This window comes from Acanthochromis polyacanthus, chromosome 4 (assembly GCF_021347895.1).
Source record: "Acanthochromis polyacanthus isolate Apoly-LR-REF ecotype Palm Island chromosome 4, KAUST_Apoly_ChrSc, whole genome shotgun sequence".
NCBI classification, from domain to species: Eukaryota; Metazoa; Chordata; class Actinopteri; family Pomacentridae; genus Acanthochromis; species Acanthochromis polyacanthus.
In genome coordinates, this window is record NC_067116.1 from 21,132,671 (window position 1) to 21,151,767 (window position 19,097).

Sequence of the window (19,097 nt, forward strand, 5' to 3'; positions counted from 1 at the left end):
CTCTTGAAAGCAGCCAATCAGAGCAGGAGAGAGGCGGGGCAGTCTCCGAGCTGCAAATACAATTAAAGCATTTTCTGCTGGTTTTCTCGAGTGACAGCGAGCCTGTCCCAATGGCCACAGCGCTGTTTCAATTGTAAAATGCACAAGATACTAATTGATTAATCGGGGTTGGACTGTATGAGTTTCATATTTTTGGTATTGCTATTATTGTAGTAAGTGCAAAATCAGTAAGGTTAGCAACATCTTATCATTTGTTACTCATTCAGCTTAACAAATCACAAAATATTTGTTAAAATCAATTACTGATATCAGTTTATTACATGTGGTGTGGTCTGTTGCACTCAGAATATGAGGCCTCATAAAACCATAAATAACATAATAATAACTGACAAGCAGTGTGCATTCAAACAAGCACAGTTTGGAGGTACTGTATTCAGTTATTTCCATTTTATAATGCACTTTGGCTGTTACATAATCACACTTTTAAGGGACACAATGTTTTTATGCCACATTTATTTAATAGTTGTCCTTATTGATCTGTTTACAAAATATAGTAATAGTAAACTATCAAATGCTTTACTCAATTAAATTGGCACCACCAGCAAAAACTACTGATCTGAAAACTGTCTCTACATTTAAAAAGCAAAAATTTAAAATTAGTTGAAACGTCCAAATCCATTTTCCTCCTCTTTATGAGCAATACACAACAGCCTGCAGGATTATTCCTTTGCATCATAGTGTTAACTTTCATTACACATCAATCAAAAATAACACAAAAGAAGTTAGTGACTGCACAAAGCATCTTCTGTAACATTAGGATCAGGGCTTTGAGCTTATATCTGGGTGAATGAATTATTCCCTCTAACTCCACAGGTAGTTGTAATGAGCTTACCCAGCTCCATCTCAACTTGATCAGTGTACCAGCTCCATTTCCAGTGTTTCATCTGAAAGGGAAGCCGTATGTCTTCTGACTGAAGACGTTTCTTTTATACTGACTCAGGGAGTGAGGGCCCATTCCAGTCAAGTCTCTGCAGTGCTCAGACTTTGATGTGAGATTATCGGGCCTCAGCTACGTGACAGAAGGTCACCACTCTCTCACTGGCTTGGTGCCTCCTTCTCCTTCTCCTTTTCCTGCTGCTCAAACTGGTCCAGCCTACCTCTCAGACAAATCTGAGGAAAAGGAGACCCACCTTGCCGTCAGACTGGAGGGTGTCCGACTTGTATTGAGACATCAACCTTTAAATCCTCATTTTCAACATATAGGCAGCAACAGAGAGACAAAATCTCACACATTTCACACATAACGCAACTTTATTACGGTATGATTAAAAGCAAATGTGTTCATCGTGCTCTTTGGTCAGCTCGTGCAGCTTCCTTCTTTGCTGGGTTCCTCAAGAGAGAAAACATGGATCTACATGAGCCCTGTCCTCTCCACCCCAGATCTAAATCCTGGCCTCTTCATTTTGGTATGTCCTCTGATTAAATCATTTGCTGCTTGTGTTTGGAGCAAACTTCTGTCAAAATTACAAACAAAACACATTTTTTTCTTTAAGAAACTAATATTTCAACAATCACTTTGAAATACAAGAGGAGAGTAATGTACAAAATGAGAAAGGTATACTGACCTTAATGACCTATGATACAATATTTACACACTGCTCCTGCTATCAGCTGATAGTTTGGACTATAAACTAAACCCAAATATGGGGACTACTTGATGGAAATGAGGTAGATTTGACCTTTTCTGAACACCAGTTTATGACCAGCACATTGCCAATCATCTTTTTAAAAAAGTGTTGATGAAACGGGTAAAACAATTGAAGAAATCAAACAGGCTGAGAGTGCTACACATATGATTTATATTTACTACATTGCATTTTTTTTTGCATGCAACAGTTTGTGTTGTATTGACTAAAATCTGGCAAGTGAGAGGTTTTGATCTTCTTTCTTGTCAGCAGAAAGCTGGGACTCAACTTACCCTCATGTCATATCTTACCAGAATTTGACAAGAAACAGTTACAGCATTTGTGTGGATCGCCAAAGATATCATACATTTTACATACATTCTAAATTCTAAGACATTGTCCGCAACTTTTGTTTGCCATGAATGAAGACAAAACCATACATATTTGAGAATATATAGTCACTGCTTATACTGACCATTGTGAGTCACTGAGCTATCAGGAGGTGTGAAACAGATATCAGCTGTAAAGTAGCAATGGCAAGAGCAGCATTTATGAAAATTAAAAATATACAGACAAATAAGAAAATATTAGCATCCGTATGAAGACTCTCAGTTGTTACATACTACCAGTTCTGATGTGAATCTTGGAACATAAATAATAAAATGTCAAACAAAATCACTGCAGCAGATATGTGGCTTTACAAACACATGCTACGTACAGTATATCTTATACGGCCAGATTAAGCAATGAAGATGTTTTAAAATTACTAAACACAAATTATACGCTATTGAACAAAATTAGGAAACGGCAAGCAACATTTTTTGGACACATCATGAGGAAAGAGACCCTAGAATATATCATCATGACTGGAAAAATTGATGGGAAGAGAGGAAGAGGCAGACAGAATGAAAATGACCAACGGACTGACATCATGGCTACACATGGAACAGGCAACAGTAACATTTCAGAAAGCAAAAGATCGGGTTAGGTGGAGAGAAATGATCGCCGATGCTGAATGGCATGGCACTTGATTGATTGATTGATTGATTGATTGATTGATTGATTGATTGATTGATTGATTGATTGATTGATTGATTGAGCTATCAGTCCAATCAATCAGTCAGTGCTTAACCCTCCAGCTCTGATCAGCTTTGTTTGGAATTCTTCGAAAGAGTCGGTGAAGGTGAGAGCCTCACAGGAGATTCAGTTCCTTCACCTTCTCCTCCAAGAAAAATAAATGGAGACATAGTATTTAGCAAAGCTGATGTGAGTCCTTTTAACCGTCGTGTAAGAATACGTGTAACACAACGGGATTTGTCTTTCTGTACTACTGCCTTTGATATAGTCAGCTCTAACACCCTGGACAGCTATTGTCCTGAAGTTTATAAATCAAACATACACATTCAGATGTACAGAGGTGGACTATTAATGTTGAGCAAACGACGCTCTTGAGAAATTTCATGAACAGAAATGTTTTGTTTGTTTACCTTCTTGACAGATTGTCAATAAACCTTGATATGGATTAAGAAGCCATTGAAGCCCGACTCCTCCACTTCATACGGAGGCTCTTTGCATACTACAGACACACACACAGATGTCTGGATGTAAATACTTGTAGTTGTTAGAGTGACATTAAACTGATTAGTTCTTGTGGCTGTGTTACCTCTCTTTAATTCCTCCTGTATATATTCAAGGCTATCCACAAGCTTGCCCCACCCTATCAATCTGATCTCCTTCACATCGCCTCCTCCACCTGCTCCCTCTGATCCTTCCCCCACCAGATATCCATAGCATTGACTCTCTGCCTCTTTTCAAATCCAGACTCAAAAGTCACCTGTTGAAGACTGCCTACTCTCTTTAATTTGCCCTTTTCCTGTATGTGTAGTTTTCACCCATTCTGTTGTATTTGTTTTTCTTTGTAAAGTGTCCTTGGCTGCCAAGAAAGGGGCTTATAAATAAAATGTAATATTATTATTATTTAGATTGGGGGTAGCTCTCATGAAGGTAGAAGACAACTTCTGCAAACGCTGGATGTTACAATCCTGTCAGATTGTCCAGTTGAGTCACAGGTGAGACAATCAGCTGTTTCTTTCTCCTTTAGCAGTGCTGTATGTCACAACTCCAGATACACCTGAACTTCACACAGGATGCATTTTAAGACAAAGATGGCCACTGAGCCTTAAGATCTATTTGTCAGACATTTCAATAATGGGTTAAAGGTAACAAAAAAAAAGATACACTTGATCTAAGCTGTTGGGCCAATATTTTACCGTCCATAAAAAATCTGATCTGTTAAATAAAATCAGAATAGTTTCTATTTAATTACAGAGATTTTTCTGTTTTTCAGTTTCACAGTCTATTTGTGTATGGATGCTTCCCTATAACTGCATTTACCATAGAACTTGGCCCCCATCAAGTAAAGTAATCAGGTAACAATAAAAACATATTGTCTAGTTGTATTGTAGGCTGCTGTTGGTAAATATGTTGACTATGGACAGCAGGTATGGTGTTTTTGTCAGCAACATAGGCATCCGTGTTGATTCAGATTATTGTTAATTATTTATTTGTTATGGGACTTTATCAGTAAACTTTTTCCCCTCACCAGCACCTGCATCTCTTCTTCTGACTCATTTAAAGGATTAGTCATTCAAGTTACCATTAAATAAAATGTATGAAAACAAGTATTTTTAAGGCCTTTATACATGATCACAGCTTCATATATACTGTAAGACTAATTCCAAGGTACACAGTTTGAGAGCTACTGATGAAGCCAGTCTGCACTCACTGTGGTATTACTATGCAGCATATGCTGACCACAGAAGGAAAGTGGAATGACCTTACTCTGCTGGAAGCACAGTGTCTCACATTTAAAATTCATTATACGCTTAAAAAATTATAATACACATTATTAACTCAAAGTCTAAAGAGTCTTGGTCTGCTGTAAACCCCTAATGTGTCGTGATCCTGAGAACATTTGTGATCAATGTCTGATATCCTTCCATAAATCTAGCCCATACGACTATTTAGTCTATGGGCTCCCCTAAATTGGACATTGATTAAACAGTTTGGTTTGGTGCTCAGGCTAAATGCTGTGCTCGTGAAAGTCATCCTACTTTCTTTCTTAACCCATGTTCCATGGTAATTTCACAGGGAGTCCAGGCTGGCTCGTGTGTCTCAAACTGTGTGTTTTGGAAGTAGTCTTATGATGATTTACAGCTATATATATATATATTCATATTCAGAAATGTGCCTAAGAAATATTTCTTTTCATAAATTGTCTTTAATAGGAATGACACAATACTCCAAGTAAATGACAATGATCTGAGCAAATCTGGTGCCTGTGTTGCTGACAAAAATTTGGTTGATGGTCTGATAACTTATGTAACGACAGAAATTTACAATAAAACAATAAAATGTGTTTTCATTGCTCCTTAGCCACCTGTTGCCATATTTTATTGGTTACTGTAATGATAAAAGAGGCCATGTTCTTCGGTATCTGTAGTTACAGGAAGCAACCATAAATGCAATATGAAGAAAAACTGCTGTAAATATCCTGCTGTGAGACTGTGAATCTATCTCATAGACAGAAAACCTTTTTTGACTTTAGTGATCAGATCAGACTTTACAAACAGTAAAGTCGTTTTTGATCACTTAAATCATATGACTTTCAAGATTTTGAACACATTGTTGAACTGACAGATGAATAGACGCACACTTTTTTTTAATTAATATCATTCTTACTTTTATAAAACAAAAAAACAACAAACAAACAAACCCTTAGATCAGAGGTTACTCATTAAACTCTGGGGCTACAGCCTCAAACGTCCAGGCCTAAGGACGCCACTGCAAATCTGATAGTTTATTCAGCAGCCAACCGTCCAGCTACCATGAAGCGGCTCCTGCCGGTGGAAGGTGGTAAATGTCCATGAAATACAAGCAGAAAACCTCTGTAGAACCGGGATATGCGGCTGAACCAGGTCTGGTACACCACCAACCACTTTTCTCTCAGTTTGGACATTTCAGTGATAGCATCTGTAGCTAACAGTTAGCAGCTGTAGCATAGATAAACCTGCAGTCTAACGTTCGCTGTAATAAAACCCAGTAAGTTATCAAGTTCTGACAAAGTTCTGGCCAAGTTTATCCAACTAATACTTTCTACTTCAATTTAGGTGGTTAAAAATCAAGACTAGTTTCAAGTACTTCCGGGAAATAAGCAAGGGTTTACAGTCAGAAGTCCGACATGAGAAAAACTCTCTTTTCCTGTTTAAACGGGTTTCATGTACTGTCCAAACTGACTATAAGCGGTCTTAAATAGCATTAAAACTTAAATACTGTGTGATAAAGGTTTGCTTCTTTTTAGCACTGAGGGCTATGACCATAAACTGTGCATTAAAGATGGTTAGCTGTCTTTTACTCTGACCTTTCCTGATGACTGCGGTAGTGAACACCATAGATATATATATCTATGTATATATCTATGGTGAACACACAGCCGGCATTGACGCGCTTTATCACATGTTTTTCCCTCGGGGCTTCTCGTAGCTGTAGGCGCTTCAGGGCTGAGGCCTTCAGGACTACAAATATGGATGCAATCAAGAGAAAACCTTACCAACCTTTTGAATATCAGTATACATAGTTCTAAAAGCAAACGATGTGAACAAGTTTTTGTAAAGTAATTGTTTTGTTACCCAACATATTTTAACACCAACATAAAGGCTTTAAATATACAACAAATAAAAATATACAAGCAGCAAAATACAATAGGACAAAAAGAGCACAAAGGATATGAAATCGGCCAAAAATAATAAAATGATTAACTGAAACTTGTTAAATAGTTTTTATTGTTATTTATATACATTTGCTGTTATCACAGCACTGTTAAAGAAATTATGTGTGTTCCTCCTCTGCCTTGTACACTGCTTTGTACACTTATCTGATTTTCTGAGAGAATATTTACCGGGCTTTGCAAGAGTTCTGTTACACTTACAAAATGCAGTCAAAATGAACACAAAGATTTTTTGGTGCAATATGATGGCTACCCAAAAGTTTTATCTCATTGCACCAAAAAATCTTTGTGTTCATTTTCGTGAATGTCTCAACAAGTGTAACAGAACTTTTGCAAAGCCCGGTATAAGATTAAAAATAGATAGTCTGTGTTGCTGACTAATTTTCATCTGCATTTCCTTGGCAGATCACAATTAGAACATGCACACGGTGATAGGGTAAATCGTATTAAACAAGACAGGACACAAATACAAAGAGCGCCATGATATATAATATGTACACTACTGTTGGGGGTCACTTAGAAATGTCCATATTTTTGGAAAAAAATGCATTCTTTTCAGTGAAGATAGCATTAAATTAATCATAAATACAGTGTAGACATCGTTAATTTGGTAAGTGACTATTCTAGCAGGAAACGGCTGATATTTAATGGAATATCTACATAGGGGTACAGAGGAACATTTCCAGTTGTGTTAGCTAATGATGTTGAAAGTATAGAAAACCCTTGAGCAATTATGTTAGCACAGGAAAGAAAGTGTGAGTTTTCATGAAAAATATGAGAACTCGCCCTTTGAAATTGCTTGGGTCACCCCAAACCTTTGAATGGTAGTGTATATTATAATATTTATGCAAAAAATGACATAAATGTCAAGCAACAAGTATACGATAGAACCTGTCTGCAAAAATCACTGATTGTCACATTTCTATTGTATATCTTCTCTATTTGCATGCTCTATATCTTAATTTTAACTTTTAAAATGTACCAGTCAATAAGGACAGGTTTGTGACAGCACTGTCCATGGTATACATCATTTAGTTAAAGTCTTTGTAACCATGAATAAAAGATGACACATGTAGTGTTACATCTATCTTTACAAATTGTTGCATTTATCGAACTTAGCCCCAGTCTCAGGAGTCCAAATGTTCCATCCAAAAAGAAAGCTACTTAGACTTTTTTGTCATACTGAAAATGAGTGAGGGCCCATCCCAGTCAAGTCTCAGTGGTGCTCAGACTTTGATGTGAGATTATCGGGCCTCAGCTATGTGACAGAAGGTCACCACTCTCTCACTGGTTTGGCACCTCCCCTTCTTCTTCTCCTGCTGCTCAAACTCTTCCAGATTTCCTTCTCAATCACTTCTGTGGAAAAGAAGTCCAATATGGCCGTCATGTAGTGAGGGACCAACTTGTCAATAACTGTTTTGACTATGTAGGTAAAGACTCCAAGTCAAAATGAAACATTGCTTCACACGTCACACACATAGCACAGATTCTACTTATAGTTAATGAACGTAGCATCCCTGACAATCATAAATACATATGATTTCTGTCATGCAAAGGCTTCAATTAAATCTGAGCAAATATTTTGATAAGTATTGTACACTAAACATATGATGTGTTTATGAATGAATACATGTAGAGCCTAAAATAGAGCCATGTCTCTGTTTTAAATTGCTTATCAAAGTTTAAGGCTTTTGTACAGAAATCAGTTGTGAGCAGTTCAATGAAAAATGACTCCCCGTCTGTTCCATTCGACGGATTTTATTGGTCCAAAACAGGGGAGGAATCCAGTATTTCACCAAATAGAGTTTTAAAAAGTAACCGTAATGTACTGAATCAAACATATATACATATTTTGTGTTGTCCTTTAAATCCTGATTGCCATAGATCTGGAGCTAAAGGAGGGAAAACGCCAGTTCTGTCAGGAGATAATGGACTGTTAAGTGTCTCTTCACCCACAGGAGGTCACTGTTGAACACCTGTGCATTTTGCGTAAAGGATCTATTGTTGTATCCATTGTGTTCTTTGGGAAAGATCATGTGAATGGAGGTACAACGTCCCTGAATATTCTCAAAACATCACCAAATTCAGCAAAAAGGTCACTTTGGTGAATTATGGTCAGCCATACAAAAGAAGTAGATTTGGGATTGTTGGTTGGTCGGTCATTCAGATGAACTCTAGAGTCATATTTCAAAGGTCCGGAATGCATCAACACTACTTTCCCAGAAAAACAGACCAGAAAAAATACCTGATAGATATGCTACTGAAATGTCAGTGTTAGTACTAGTTTAACCTGAGGTGAAACTCAGTTCAGTTCATACCGGCCCTGAGGACAGAGTGCATATTTTGAAACCATATGTAAACATATTTCTCTGTAGTGCTTCATTCCAAGAAACATTCCACTGCAGAAAAACAGCAGGAACAGGAAAATAATCGTGTCATTGTAAGAAAACGTACAGTATGTCAATACATTTTGAAACAAAAGTGCATTCATAGCCTTAAAAAAACACAACAGCATCAGATTTATACAAAGAACACTTACATCATCCAAACTCTTAAACAACACAATTTCTTTCATTTTGTCAGTCATTCAGAGATCTGCACACATTTTATAAAACCATTCAGTATCTGCAAACTCTTAACATTTGGTGTCATCATCTTAGAACCTGAGAAATGTCTGTCAGTGAATGCACACTTCATTTTGCACACTTCCACAGAAGTTCAAAATCAGTCAACTTTATCTATGAGCAGTCATCTGTCTTGGTTTCTAACAGTACTTATTTTATTGTAATTGTTTAAATCAAAATAATTAAATAGGTTTTCCCATAAAAATGTAGTTAAAAGTTAACAAAAATACTTAATTGTGTCTTGAAAAGACAAACTAAGCATAAATATATACATTAGTGTAATATTTTCTAATGCTCCTTCTTTGCCACTGTGTGAAGTATGAACCTAATGGATAAAAAAAACATCAATGTGGCCATGTATGCATATACTACTACTACTGTGTTTCAAGTGGGATGTTTAGGTTAAAGAAATTAGTTTGTTTTAGCTGTGAGTCTACTTCAGTGTTGGCATACTACAAGGTTGAATTATAACACAAAGAGCCCCAATAAACCCATTCGGTGCTTAATGTGTCAGCTTCAGATTTTTGTGTTTTCTAATTAAGAATCTCTTGATCCATGTGGTACGTGCACATGGATTTAACTGTATACATATATAAATATGTGTAGACATTTACAAAGTGCCCTCCAAAGGTATTTAAACAGTAGATTGAACTTTCACAGTTCTGTTAACATACTTATGTATGCATTTGTATTTGTACACTGATCATCTCATTAAAACCCTGTGCGCCATCTCTACTTTAACCAAGCTAAAGGACTCACAGATCTGTCGTAAACTCTCATTTGTCATTACTGACACAAATATTTCTGTCCCTTTTTATGTGAACAACACTATAAATATTGAAATGCAGAAATTATTGCCTCCTTCCTGGCTGAAAGCATCCACCATTTACCCCAAATCTAACTAAATCTAACTATTGCATCTCCCACCTGTTCTTATCAGGAGGATCCTCATTGCATCGTTCTGTTTAAAACAAAGCAAATGTAAACATATGTAAGTCATCCATGGTTTAGATATAACCTGTTGTAGGATCAGAAAACCAGCATGTTAGATTTTGTTTTGTCGGGTGTTGGTCTGAGTGTTGATTTTAGACTGCTGTGATTTGAGTTTTGGTGATGGGGACGTACTTTTGGATCACAGATTCAGTTTGTAAAGTGAGATATGTGAGCTGATAAGATCATTTTGGTGACTTGCCCTTCACAAACTCCAGTAGCTGAGTGAACCAGCAGAAACGCTCTGCTAGGATCAAGTCTCTTGTTAACTTTGCTAGCACCGTTTGAGAGTCTTGGTAGTGCCTTTCAGGACAATGTGAGGTAATCCAACAGCCCATTTATCACAGGGCCAGTACTGCAGTCCAGGCAGCGAGTACGGTATCTCGTAGTTGGCATCCAGGTAAGCTATCAGAGTGCTGCCATAGGCCACAGCTACCACAATCAGTATGTGCCTGTAGGACAGATAGAACAGAGATCAGTGCACAGAAACAAGCATTTTCCCTTAGATGTTATGTTTAAATACTACTTATTCAGTTTGACAAGAAGCAGCAAACTGTAATCGGCTGAATGGACTCCGTTCTGATTAAATGCTAGAGTGAACACGTCTTGTGTTTTGAATCCTTGGTGACTTTTTCAATATTTAACATAGAATTTTCCTTAGCTGTAACCACAGTTCCATGCTGGTTTACTTTCTGTGCAAGAAATATGTCGTCAGTGTTGTGAGCATGCTACTGATGTTTTCAATGAGAACATTTCCTCATGTTGGTAAGAAACACTGAACACAATCGCATATAAATGCACGCAATTTCTTGGAGTTACAGAGGAAAGAAAGGAAACGAGATGAAACAGATGCCTAAAGGACACAGGCCGGCCAGGACTTACCAGATACCGTGGAGGTAGCAGAAGTTCAGCTGCTGCCAGAAACTGCAGCCAAAACGGTCACTAAGCCAGCAGGAGATGGCGAGCCCCCACAGAGCAACCGACAGCTTGGCGAGACGCAGAACCTTCTGGTCAGTGCAGCTGGGAAGGAGAGAAAACTGGTGATTACACTAAATCAAAACTGCATCGTGTAGTTACAGTTTCCAGAAGAAACATCTTTTTCCTACCATCTCATCTCCAGAAACAGAGTGTAAAGCAGATGGAGGCCGAAGCAGTTTAAAGCGTAGGCGTTGACCGTGGGTTTGACGAAGGATGACACCGAGCTGATGATGGTGATCACCAAGACGAGCCTTGAAAACGTGGACCTGTTGAACAGACAGACAGACAGACAGACAGCAAACTTTGAGGAAAAGGCTCAAAAATGTAGATGCAAGTTCTCCGCATTGAAGAAAACCTGACATACAGAGTCTGTTTTCTTCAACCTGCATTTTTTCAACTGATATCTTGACATTGTTACGAAATATTTGCATTCAGCAGTTACTGTGCAACACTGTCTTTCATTCGGAGCTGTGATTGCGACAGCCTGATGAATGCAGCTCCAATATTGACTTTTCTTCTCCCGCTAAATGCTCCATTATGTTCACCAGTGTCACAACTTAGCTTAAAGGTCAAGACAGAGGAGAGAGACGCAGGGTGAAAGCTGGACAAACAAATGAAAAAGAAATCAACACAAACCAAATGAACAAATACCATGAGATGTGACAGTGAGTATAATAATTGATGAGGACGTGTGTGTGTGTGGATAGGTGCGCGGTGTGATGTTGCTTATGTTGAATGACACAAAGCAAACAAAGAAGCGTGGGAGAGAAGAGGCGACAACATATGGCCAGGAAATCCCAGCATTTAAAGGAGCTCTGCGTCTTTACAGCATGAAATATTAACAGTGACTTCAAACAGCAGCTCTGGCTCAGGGCCATAAAGCCGACAGTGACCAGTGATCCATCCATGTTCAGGAAGGATCACTGAGGACCGACCTGCCATGTTTAAAAACCTGGAACATCATAGTGAGGCGATTTAGGGTTGTGGGATTGTTTTCAGGTGCTCATCAAATTTTTATTCCTCTTCCCCATCTTGTGGTTAAATATTTACACAAGCTGGGAGGGGTTCCATTTTTACAGCCCTCCGTTCTGTCACATCCAGGTGATGGCTGCAGTATCATATTGTGTCTATTGTGGCATTGACGCCTGCTGGAGCTGTCAGACTGGATCCTCAGCCAATGCAGGTTTGCTTTCACCGTGGCGTGCCTTGGAAACACTCATTGTTTGTCGTCTTATTAAAGGATTATTGGGTTTTGTGTGAGGCCATAGAAACACACGCAGACATGAAATACCACTAAATAAAGAGCTTGTCGAAACATAAATCATTCACCTGTTGCTGGGTCATTAGTTACGAGGCCAACGTACCTGTCTTTTATAAACGAAGGGAAGAGTTTGCGAGGGAACCAGACAGCATATCCAACTGCCAACACCCACAGGATGGACAGCTCATCCAACATCTGGCCTACGAAGCTAAGAGTCATGTGGAAGTACGCTGAGAAAAGCCCTGCAAGAAGAGAGAATAGGTGAATGTGAAATAATTATTGTTTCCATCATTTTCTAAAAGAAAAAAACACATGGGTCCAAAAGAAAAGGACTGAGTGGTTACAAGAGGCGTGTTAAAACAGAAAATGTGGGTACTTGGGTTCAGTTTTAAAATTATTCCACAATAAATGCGCAGGAGTCCTGAGATGATTCAGGAAAGAGGGGAAGAAAATAAACACATTTCTGCTGCATAAGTCTAGGCTTTTATTTTACATAATTTCAAAAATAATTTTCTTGGAAGTAGACTTCCTGCATACTTCCTATTTTTAATTTATTAGTTGTTTGGAAATTCCAACATTTCCAAATGTCTTATTTTGTTCAGACTAAAAATAATCACATTTTTGGTATTTGTGTTTGAAAGATTATACAGATTAGATTGATGGCCCTTTGTCAGAACACTTTATACAGAAAAACAGTTTTTTATGGCCTATGACATTTCTTTCCACTTGATGCCACATTTCTTGTATTTTCTAGTGTTTTACTTGCATGTGTACAATATAATGTTAATATATCATTACTGCACCAGAACACAAGAACTGCATATTTGTTACACATCAGAAGACTTGGTAGCTTTATTTAAACTGGACCTACGCATTGCCGATGCAGGTTAATAGTTTTTTAAAGATTATTTGTTGGTATTTCAAGCCTTTACTTGACAGTTCCAGGAGAGACAGATAAGAAATGGGAAAAGAAACCAGGAGACTGACATACAGCGAATGGCTTAGACAGTTTAAACAGCCGGGACTCAAACCTGGGGCTTGTTCAAAGCTGAAGTACAGTGTGGCACCAAACCACTCCACTATCAGGAAAGAGGCAGATTTATGATTTGTTCATTTGTTGTCACCTATAAACAACTCAAGACTATAAAAATTATATGGAATAATGAGTCTTTCTACTAGGGTGGATGACTCATGTTCTGTAATGTAAGGCAGTGGTTCTCAAACTGCAGGGCGTGGAACCCTAAAGGAGTGGAAGTCAGTTGAATGAATAACATTTATATGGGGAAATAAAGAGAGTTTGCTGGTGCTATCGTTGTGACCTGTATTGCATTGAAATTAAACGTGGATCCTTTTTTATTGGTTGTATTTCCAACGGTAGTTAATGATTGACAATTGTGATGATCTTTTTTCAACCTCGAAAGGGCACATGCTAGGAAAAACTTGCTAGAACCACTGAACTAAAGAAAATGAAATGCTATGCCTATAACTTCTGTTCTCTTTGAGTTGATTCACTTGATTCAGCACATAAAAAAACGCAACATGAGGCCACACAGAAGGCTGATGTTTCATACAAAATATGATTCCTCTTAATTTAAGGGAAGTTTCAGATTTTTGTTGAGATCTAAACATCAGAATGAAAATCCTTCATGGCTCAATCCCAGTATAGAAACCTAATCATTAAAACCTCTCAGACTCAACTGACATCACTTAGTAAATCATTGTGTGCTAAATGGGTTTGAAATGTAAACAATAAACAGCAGCCTTGCGACATATGACTTTGAACATATTTCATTCATCATCATGTCATTAAGAACAAACGGCCGCTCACAGTGACTCACCACTGAGCTATGTTTTTAAACCTACATGTAACTGTCTTTTCTGTTGTCATGGAGAGGTTGAATGTTCCTTCCATGCTTGTTTTGTTTACATTTTTAATAAAAATGTGTCGATTGGTAGCTTTGTGCAATGAGCTGTTTGGAGAAATGTAGAGTTACACAAGAGTTTGCATAAAGGGCTGAAATGTTTGTGACTTCGTGGTTTCACACCTCAAAGTCTGTGAGAGATTAGATCAAAATCTGTGAGTTAAACAGCAACAAGAAGGATAGAAAATGTGACCTACCTACAAAAATCATCATGATCCAGACCAGGTGGATGGCCAGGTTCCTCTCTTTGGCATAAGGGTGCAGAAGGTAGAGCATGATGGGAGATATGATGAAGAAGACAAAGCTGCTCATCTGCAAGGAAGACATCGATTCAATTCTAAATCATCTAACCAAAAGGTAAAATATGATCAGATTCAGATGAATGTTTTCTGAATGACGTATTGGCATTCAGTAAACAGAACTTACAGTGTTGAAGTACTCGACCACATGCTCGGAGTGTTTGTAGTTGTCTTCACACCAGTCGATTTCTGAGCTCTCATAGGAGAAAACTCCTGCCATCCTCTCCAGAGAATAAACACCTGAGAGACGACGAGAAGGGAAACAATGATCTCAGACTATTGATCAGTCAATAACAAAAAACACACCTGCAGTTTCACAGATTCAAATAAAGGTGCTTCTGTCAGTTTCTCTCCAAGAAGAATATTTGTATAGGTGGTTTATGGAAATCAGCGTCCACTTCCCCCCGCAGTCGTATTTACAGTGTAGTACAGTCCCTGCATTTAAATATGGACTGGAACCCTTTTCACAACTTCATGTAAATAATCATTTAAATGTACTGTGAGATGAGGAAAAGATCAATAAACTGCAACTTTTTCTGGTTTTCTTTAATAAACCAAATGAATATTACTTTCATTTTACTTTTCTGTACATGAGACAGATTTTAAACTAAATGGTCAAAAGCAAAGCAGGGCCAGAGATATCCAGAATTTCATAGTCCCTCCTGGAACCTACACTTCCCATAATGCAACAGCATGAGATCTCCACAGTCCAAATATTCCTGACGTTATTCAACTTGTTTTACAGGCTGAGTGATGCTGCGAATGATGAGTCAACTGATCCTCATGTGTAAAACTAGAAATGCTACATAGTGTGACTGTGACACAACAACGTGTCAATCAATAACTGTCATTTTGGTGTTTCACAACATGATACAAAAATGCTGCAGTTTCATTAGACGCAGGTACTCAGATTTCAGCTAGACACCAGAGCACTGCATAAAGCAACTAAAAATAACCCTACCTTTACCAGCTGCAAAGTTAAATGCATAAAATAAACATTAATGCACCAGGTAATCCTAATCCAAGAATACTACAAATAAAATATTCTGAAATGGGCCATTCTGCATTTTGATGCCTGTTCCTTAGCCCAATTCTGAATGTATGACTTTTATTGCTTATCTTACAAAGGATCAGATCAGAATACTACTTGCTCCACTCTGAAGATCCCTGTACAAAGACTGCATCTGATTTTTTATTTTTTTTAAAGAAGGCAGCCAATAATAGCAGCATGCTCACTGAAGATGCTGCCTGGTACTATAATTAAAGTGGATGTAGCCTTTCTGTGTTTCATTTCTGTTGGTAAAGTTGCAGTTAAAGACCAGCATTTGCGAAAATCAAGCGTTTTGATTTGGTTGTTTGTTTTTTTATATACTGAAGATACACAAGCAGTCAATGCCGTGGTTGAGCATTACCACCTTAAAACTAAAGTGAAGTAATGACAGTCTCAAAAACACAGATTCAGACTTTCAGGGTTTCATACGTAACAAACCAAAAGAATCAAACGTGTGACTCAATCCAAGGTTCTCATTTACTGAGCTTAAAATTCAGTTTGCTTTTTTTTTTCAAACCTCACTCTGAGTGGCTGATGGAAACAGATGACTTATGTTTAAAAATTTCCCCAAATGTCTGTTATCCATAGAGTCCAACGTCGATCCTTTTGGCTTCACAGTTGTTGAGTTGTCACCGACTGAATCTCAGGTGTTAAAGTTCAGTTTTAACACCGCCATATAAGTGATCATTGAATTCTATGTCTAAGTGGATCAAAAGTATACTGAAGTCAGTACAAGACGATTTTCACTGACACACATATTTCTAACAACATCACAAAAACCATTCTAGATGTTGTAAAGAAGCAGAGCTGATGTATTAAATTGAAACATATTCTATAAGCGTATCTAATGAAGTTCTCAGAATAAGAAGAGTCGTAATATCATATCAAGAATCACCGATTTTTGCACACTAATGTCTGATAAAATGACAATATTGCATTACTGGATATCAGTTATTGATGCGTTGCTGTGACACTGGTTCAGTTCTGGGGAAGGTGGGGTTAGTTCAAATACTGATATCTACGCTGTGAACTTCCACCTGGTGATCAGTGATCTTTAATTCTGATCTAGCATAGCACAACATACATTTATTTTTTTTAAATGAATGACCTGAATCCGTAAAATAGCTGTGAACTTAAAATATCAAATAAATGTAGTAGAGGAACTGACGATACTTAAAATACTAAACAGAAACACGTTTTAACATTTATAATCCCTGCTGCCCTCAGGGATATGAACAGCAGATAACACAGAATAAATACAGCAGATACGACTTGATTGAACAAATGGGTGGGGTTATGTCACAGTAAACTGAGCTACAGGATCATTTAGCTGATACACAGAAAGGTCACTATTGATCAGCACAGTCGGAGGAACAATAGGATTATTCTGGTGACGTCCTGTCAGAGGTGAGACAATTCAGCAGCAGTTGTGTTAGAACAGAGCCATAAAAAGTAGAACTGGATCTAACAGGTGTAGAAAGTGTGAGGAGCTCTTACCTCCCATGCTGCTCTGTTCCAACCTCTCGGTGTGTCGGTGCGGCTGCAGGTGCAACAGGTGGATTTAACGGGGCGGAGGATCGAGACCGTCCTGTTGCACGGGACCGTGACGTCACCGCCGAACGGTCACACATCGTTGAGTCAATACGTCATCACGAATGAACTCCAGATTGGAGAAGAAAAAAAATCTGTAATATGCGACAAAACACTGATGCCACTGAAGGTGTTTTAAAAGGCTGTGATCTCTACAATCTGCACCTCAGCAGTCAGTCTGAATGTATTCATCCTATTCCAGATCTTTTACTGTGTCATTAAAGTATCATAAATATTTGGAACAGATACCATGGTCAGGTGTTACAGGCAGTTGCTGTGCTCGCCTGTGTAATCTCAAGTCTTCCCTAGATAGGAGGCTCAACCGGTCCATCTGCCTGTTCAGACGATCAGGTATGTGGAGGAGGAGGTGTGTGATTTAATCCTCTGCTGGAGGTAGAGGCATTTATTCCATTTTCTTTTACGGTCAGTAAACGCAGCAGGGAAGTTTTGCATAAGCAAACTGACATAAGCTGATAGTTAGCACGTCAGGCTGCATGTACTGTATGGATTAGCAAGAAAATAAAGTAAGATTGTCACAAATTAGTAAGTGTTCGTTATGCAAACAAATCAGTGGCAGGTTAATCATATATCTATATTTCAATAATTCTGTTGCTATTAATAAGCATAAACGAAAAATTAAAGTCATCATTATGCATCATGTTACTGATGTATCAATGCATTGTTTTAATGTTGCAGCAGGTAATGTTTATCTGATTTGAATCACAAACAAATTACTGATTCTCCCAGTGATCAGTACAGTCTTAACCTTTACATTAGTTATTGATTTTATTCTGTACTATGAATTGGAATCTGCAAAGGAACCTGTAGCTAAAATATTACATGTTCATGTCATGTGTATTCATGTGTATTTATTCACAGCCCCTGTTGCACTTTGGTTTTCTTGTCTTGTTTTCTTTCATGCCTCTTTTGAATCCAGGTGCTGTAACATGCAAATTTCCCCAGTATCTTATCTTAAAAAATACAAGATTTGCCTCTGAACTGTTAAAGTGGATGTATAATGTAGGAGAGAATGAGGACACAATAAATGTATGTAGCTACATACAGCTACAATGATCCCTGGACTATGACCCAGCAGTGTACTTTTAAATAATCTCTCGTGGGCCTAAAGAAGCACAGAAAACCAAGTGTGTAACGCCAGTCGTGAGGCTTTGGTTAATCCAATTACAGCCTGCTGCGGAGCTTCAAATGGCTGCTTAGACGCTTAGTGTGCTGTAGGTACGACGCTGTTCCCTGCATCATCTGACTGTAGAGAGCAAATATTAACACAAATAAAGTAGACTTTAGATTCTTCAGTGGTTCAGCGTGATAACACAATCAGCTGGATGTTGCATGTCTCCACACTATACAAAAACACAGCTAGTGTTGTTGACACTTGGTGGGATTACGTTATCTGCTATGGGATCACTGCTCGGTCTGAAAACCAGTTCAGCTGAAATCCCAAATTAGCCAGGGGCTTTGAAAATCATTGTTATGAAAAACATGCTTTAAAAACAGTTGATTTATGAACAGATCAAGCAAGAAAACCCTTACCTCCTTCCAGAGTTCAACCCTCCAGGAGAAAGTATGAAATGCTACACTCATTTATTCCTGACTATCAGCACTCACAGCAGGTGTGATGCTGCGTGTTTTATGTTTGCTGTTGCTGAATATATTTTTCTGTTGTTTTTACTGCTTGTTTTATGTTTTTAGTATGATTTGTGCTGACACTTTGGGAGAAAAAAGAAAAAGCTGTTTGACCTTTTTAAACTTTTAGAAAAGACATCTTCATTTTCACCATCCTGAAGAAACCTGTTCTCTCATTATATATTTAAATTTGTAGCCCTGAAGTTCTTTATTCAAGAACAAAAATAAGACTTGTGCATCTTTGTAGCATATACACCATTTTAACCC

At 38.0% G+C, this 19,097-nt stretch overlaps 1 protein-coding gene across 1 annotated transcript; it reads right to left on the bottom strand.

Annotated features, from left to right (window-relative positions):
- Window positions 1-8,213: 8,213 nt before the first annotated feature.
- Window positions 8,214-17,768, bottom strand: acer1 (alkaline ceramidase 1). The gene is made up of 7 exons (XM_022201517.2): window positions 17,094-17,768; window positions 14,673-14,785; window positions 14,444-14,558; window positions 12,428-12,566; window positions 11,192-11,329; window positions 10,968-11,105; window positions 8,214-10,537 (listed from the first exon to the last, which is right to left on the bottom strand). The coding sequence occupies exons 1-7, from the start codon at window positions 17,098-17,100 to the stop codon at window positions 10,360-10,362; spliced, it is 828 nt and encodes a 275-aa protein (XP_022057209.2). The 5' UTR covers window positions 17,101-17,768; the 3' UTR covers window positions 8,214-10,359.
- Between the last annotated feature and the right edge of the window lie 1,329 nt (window positions 17,769-19,097).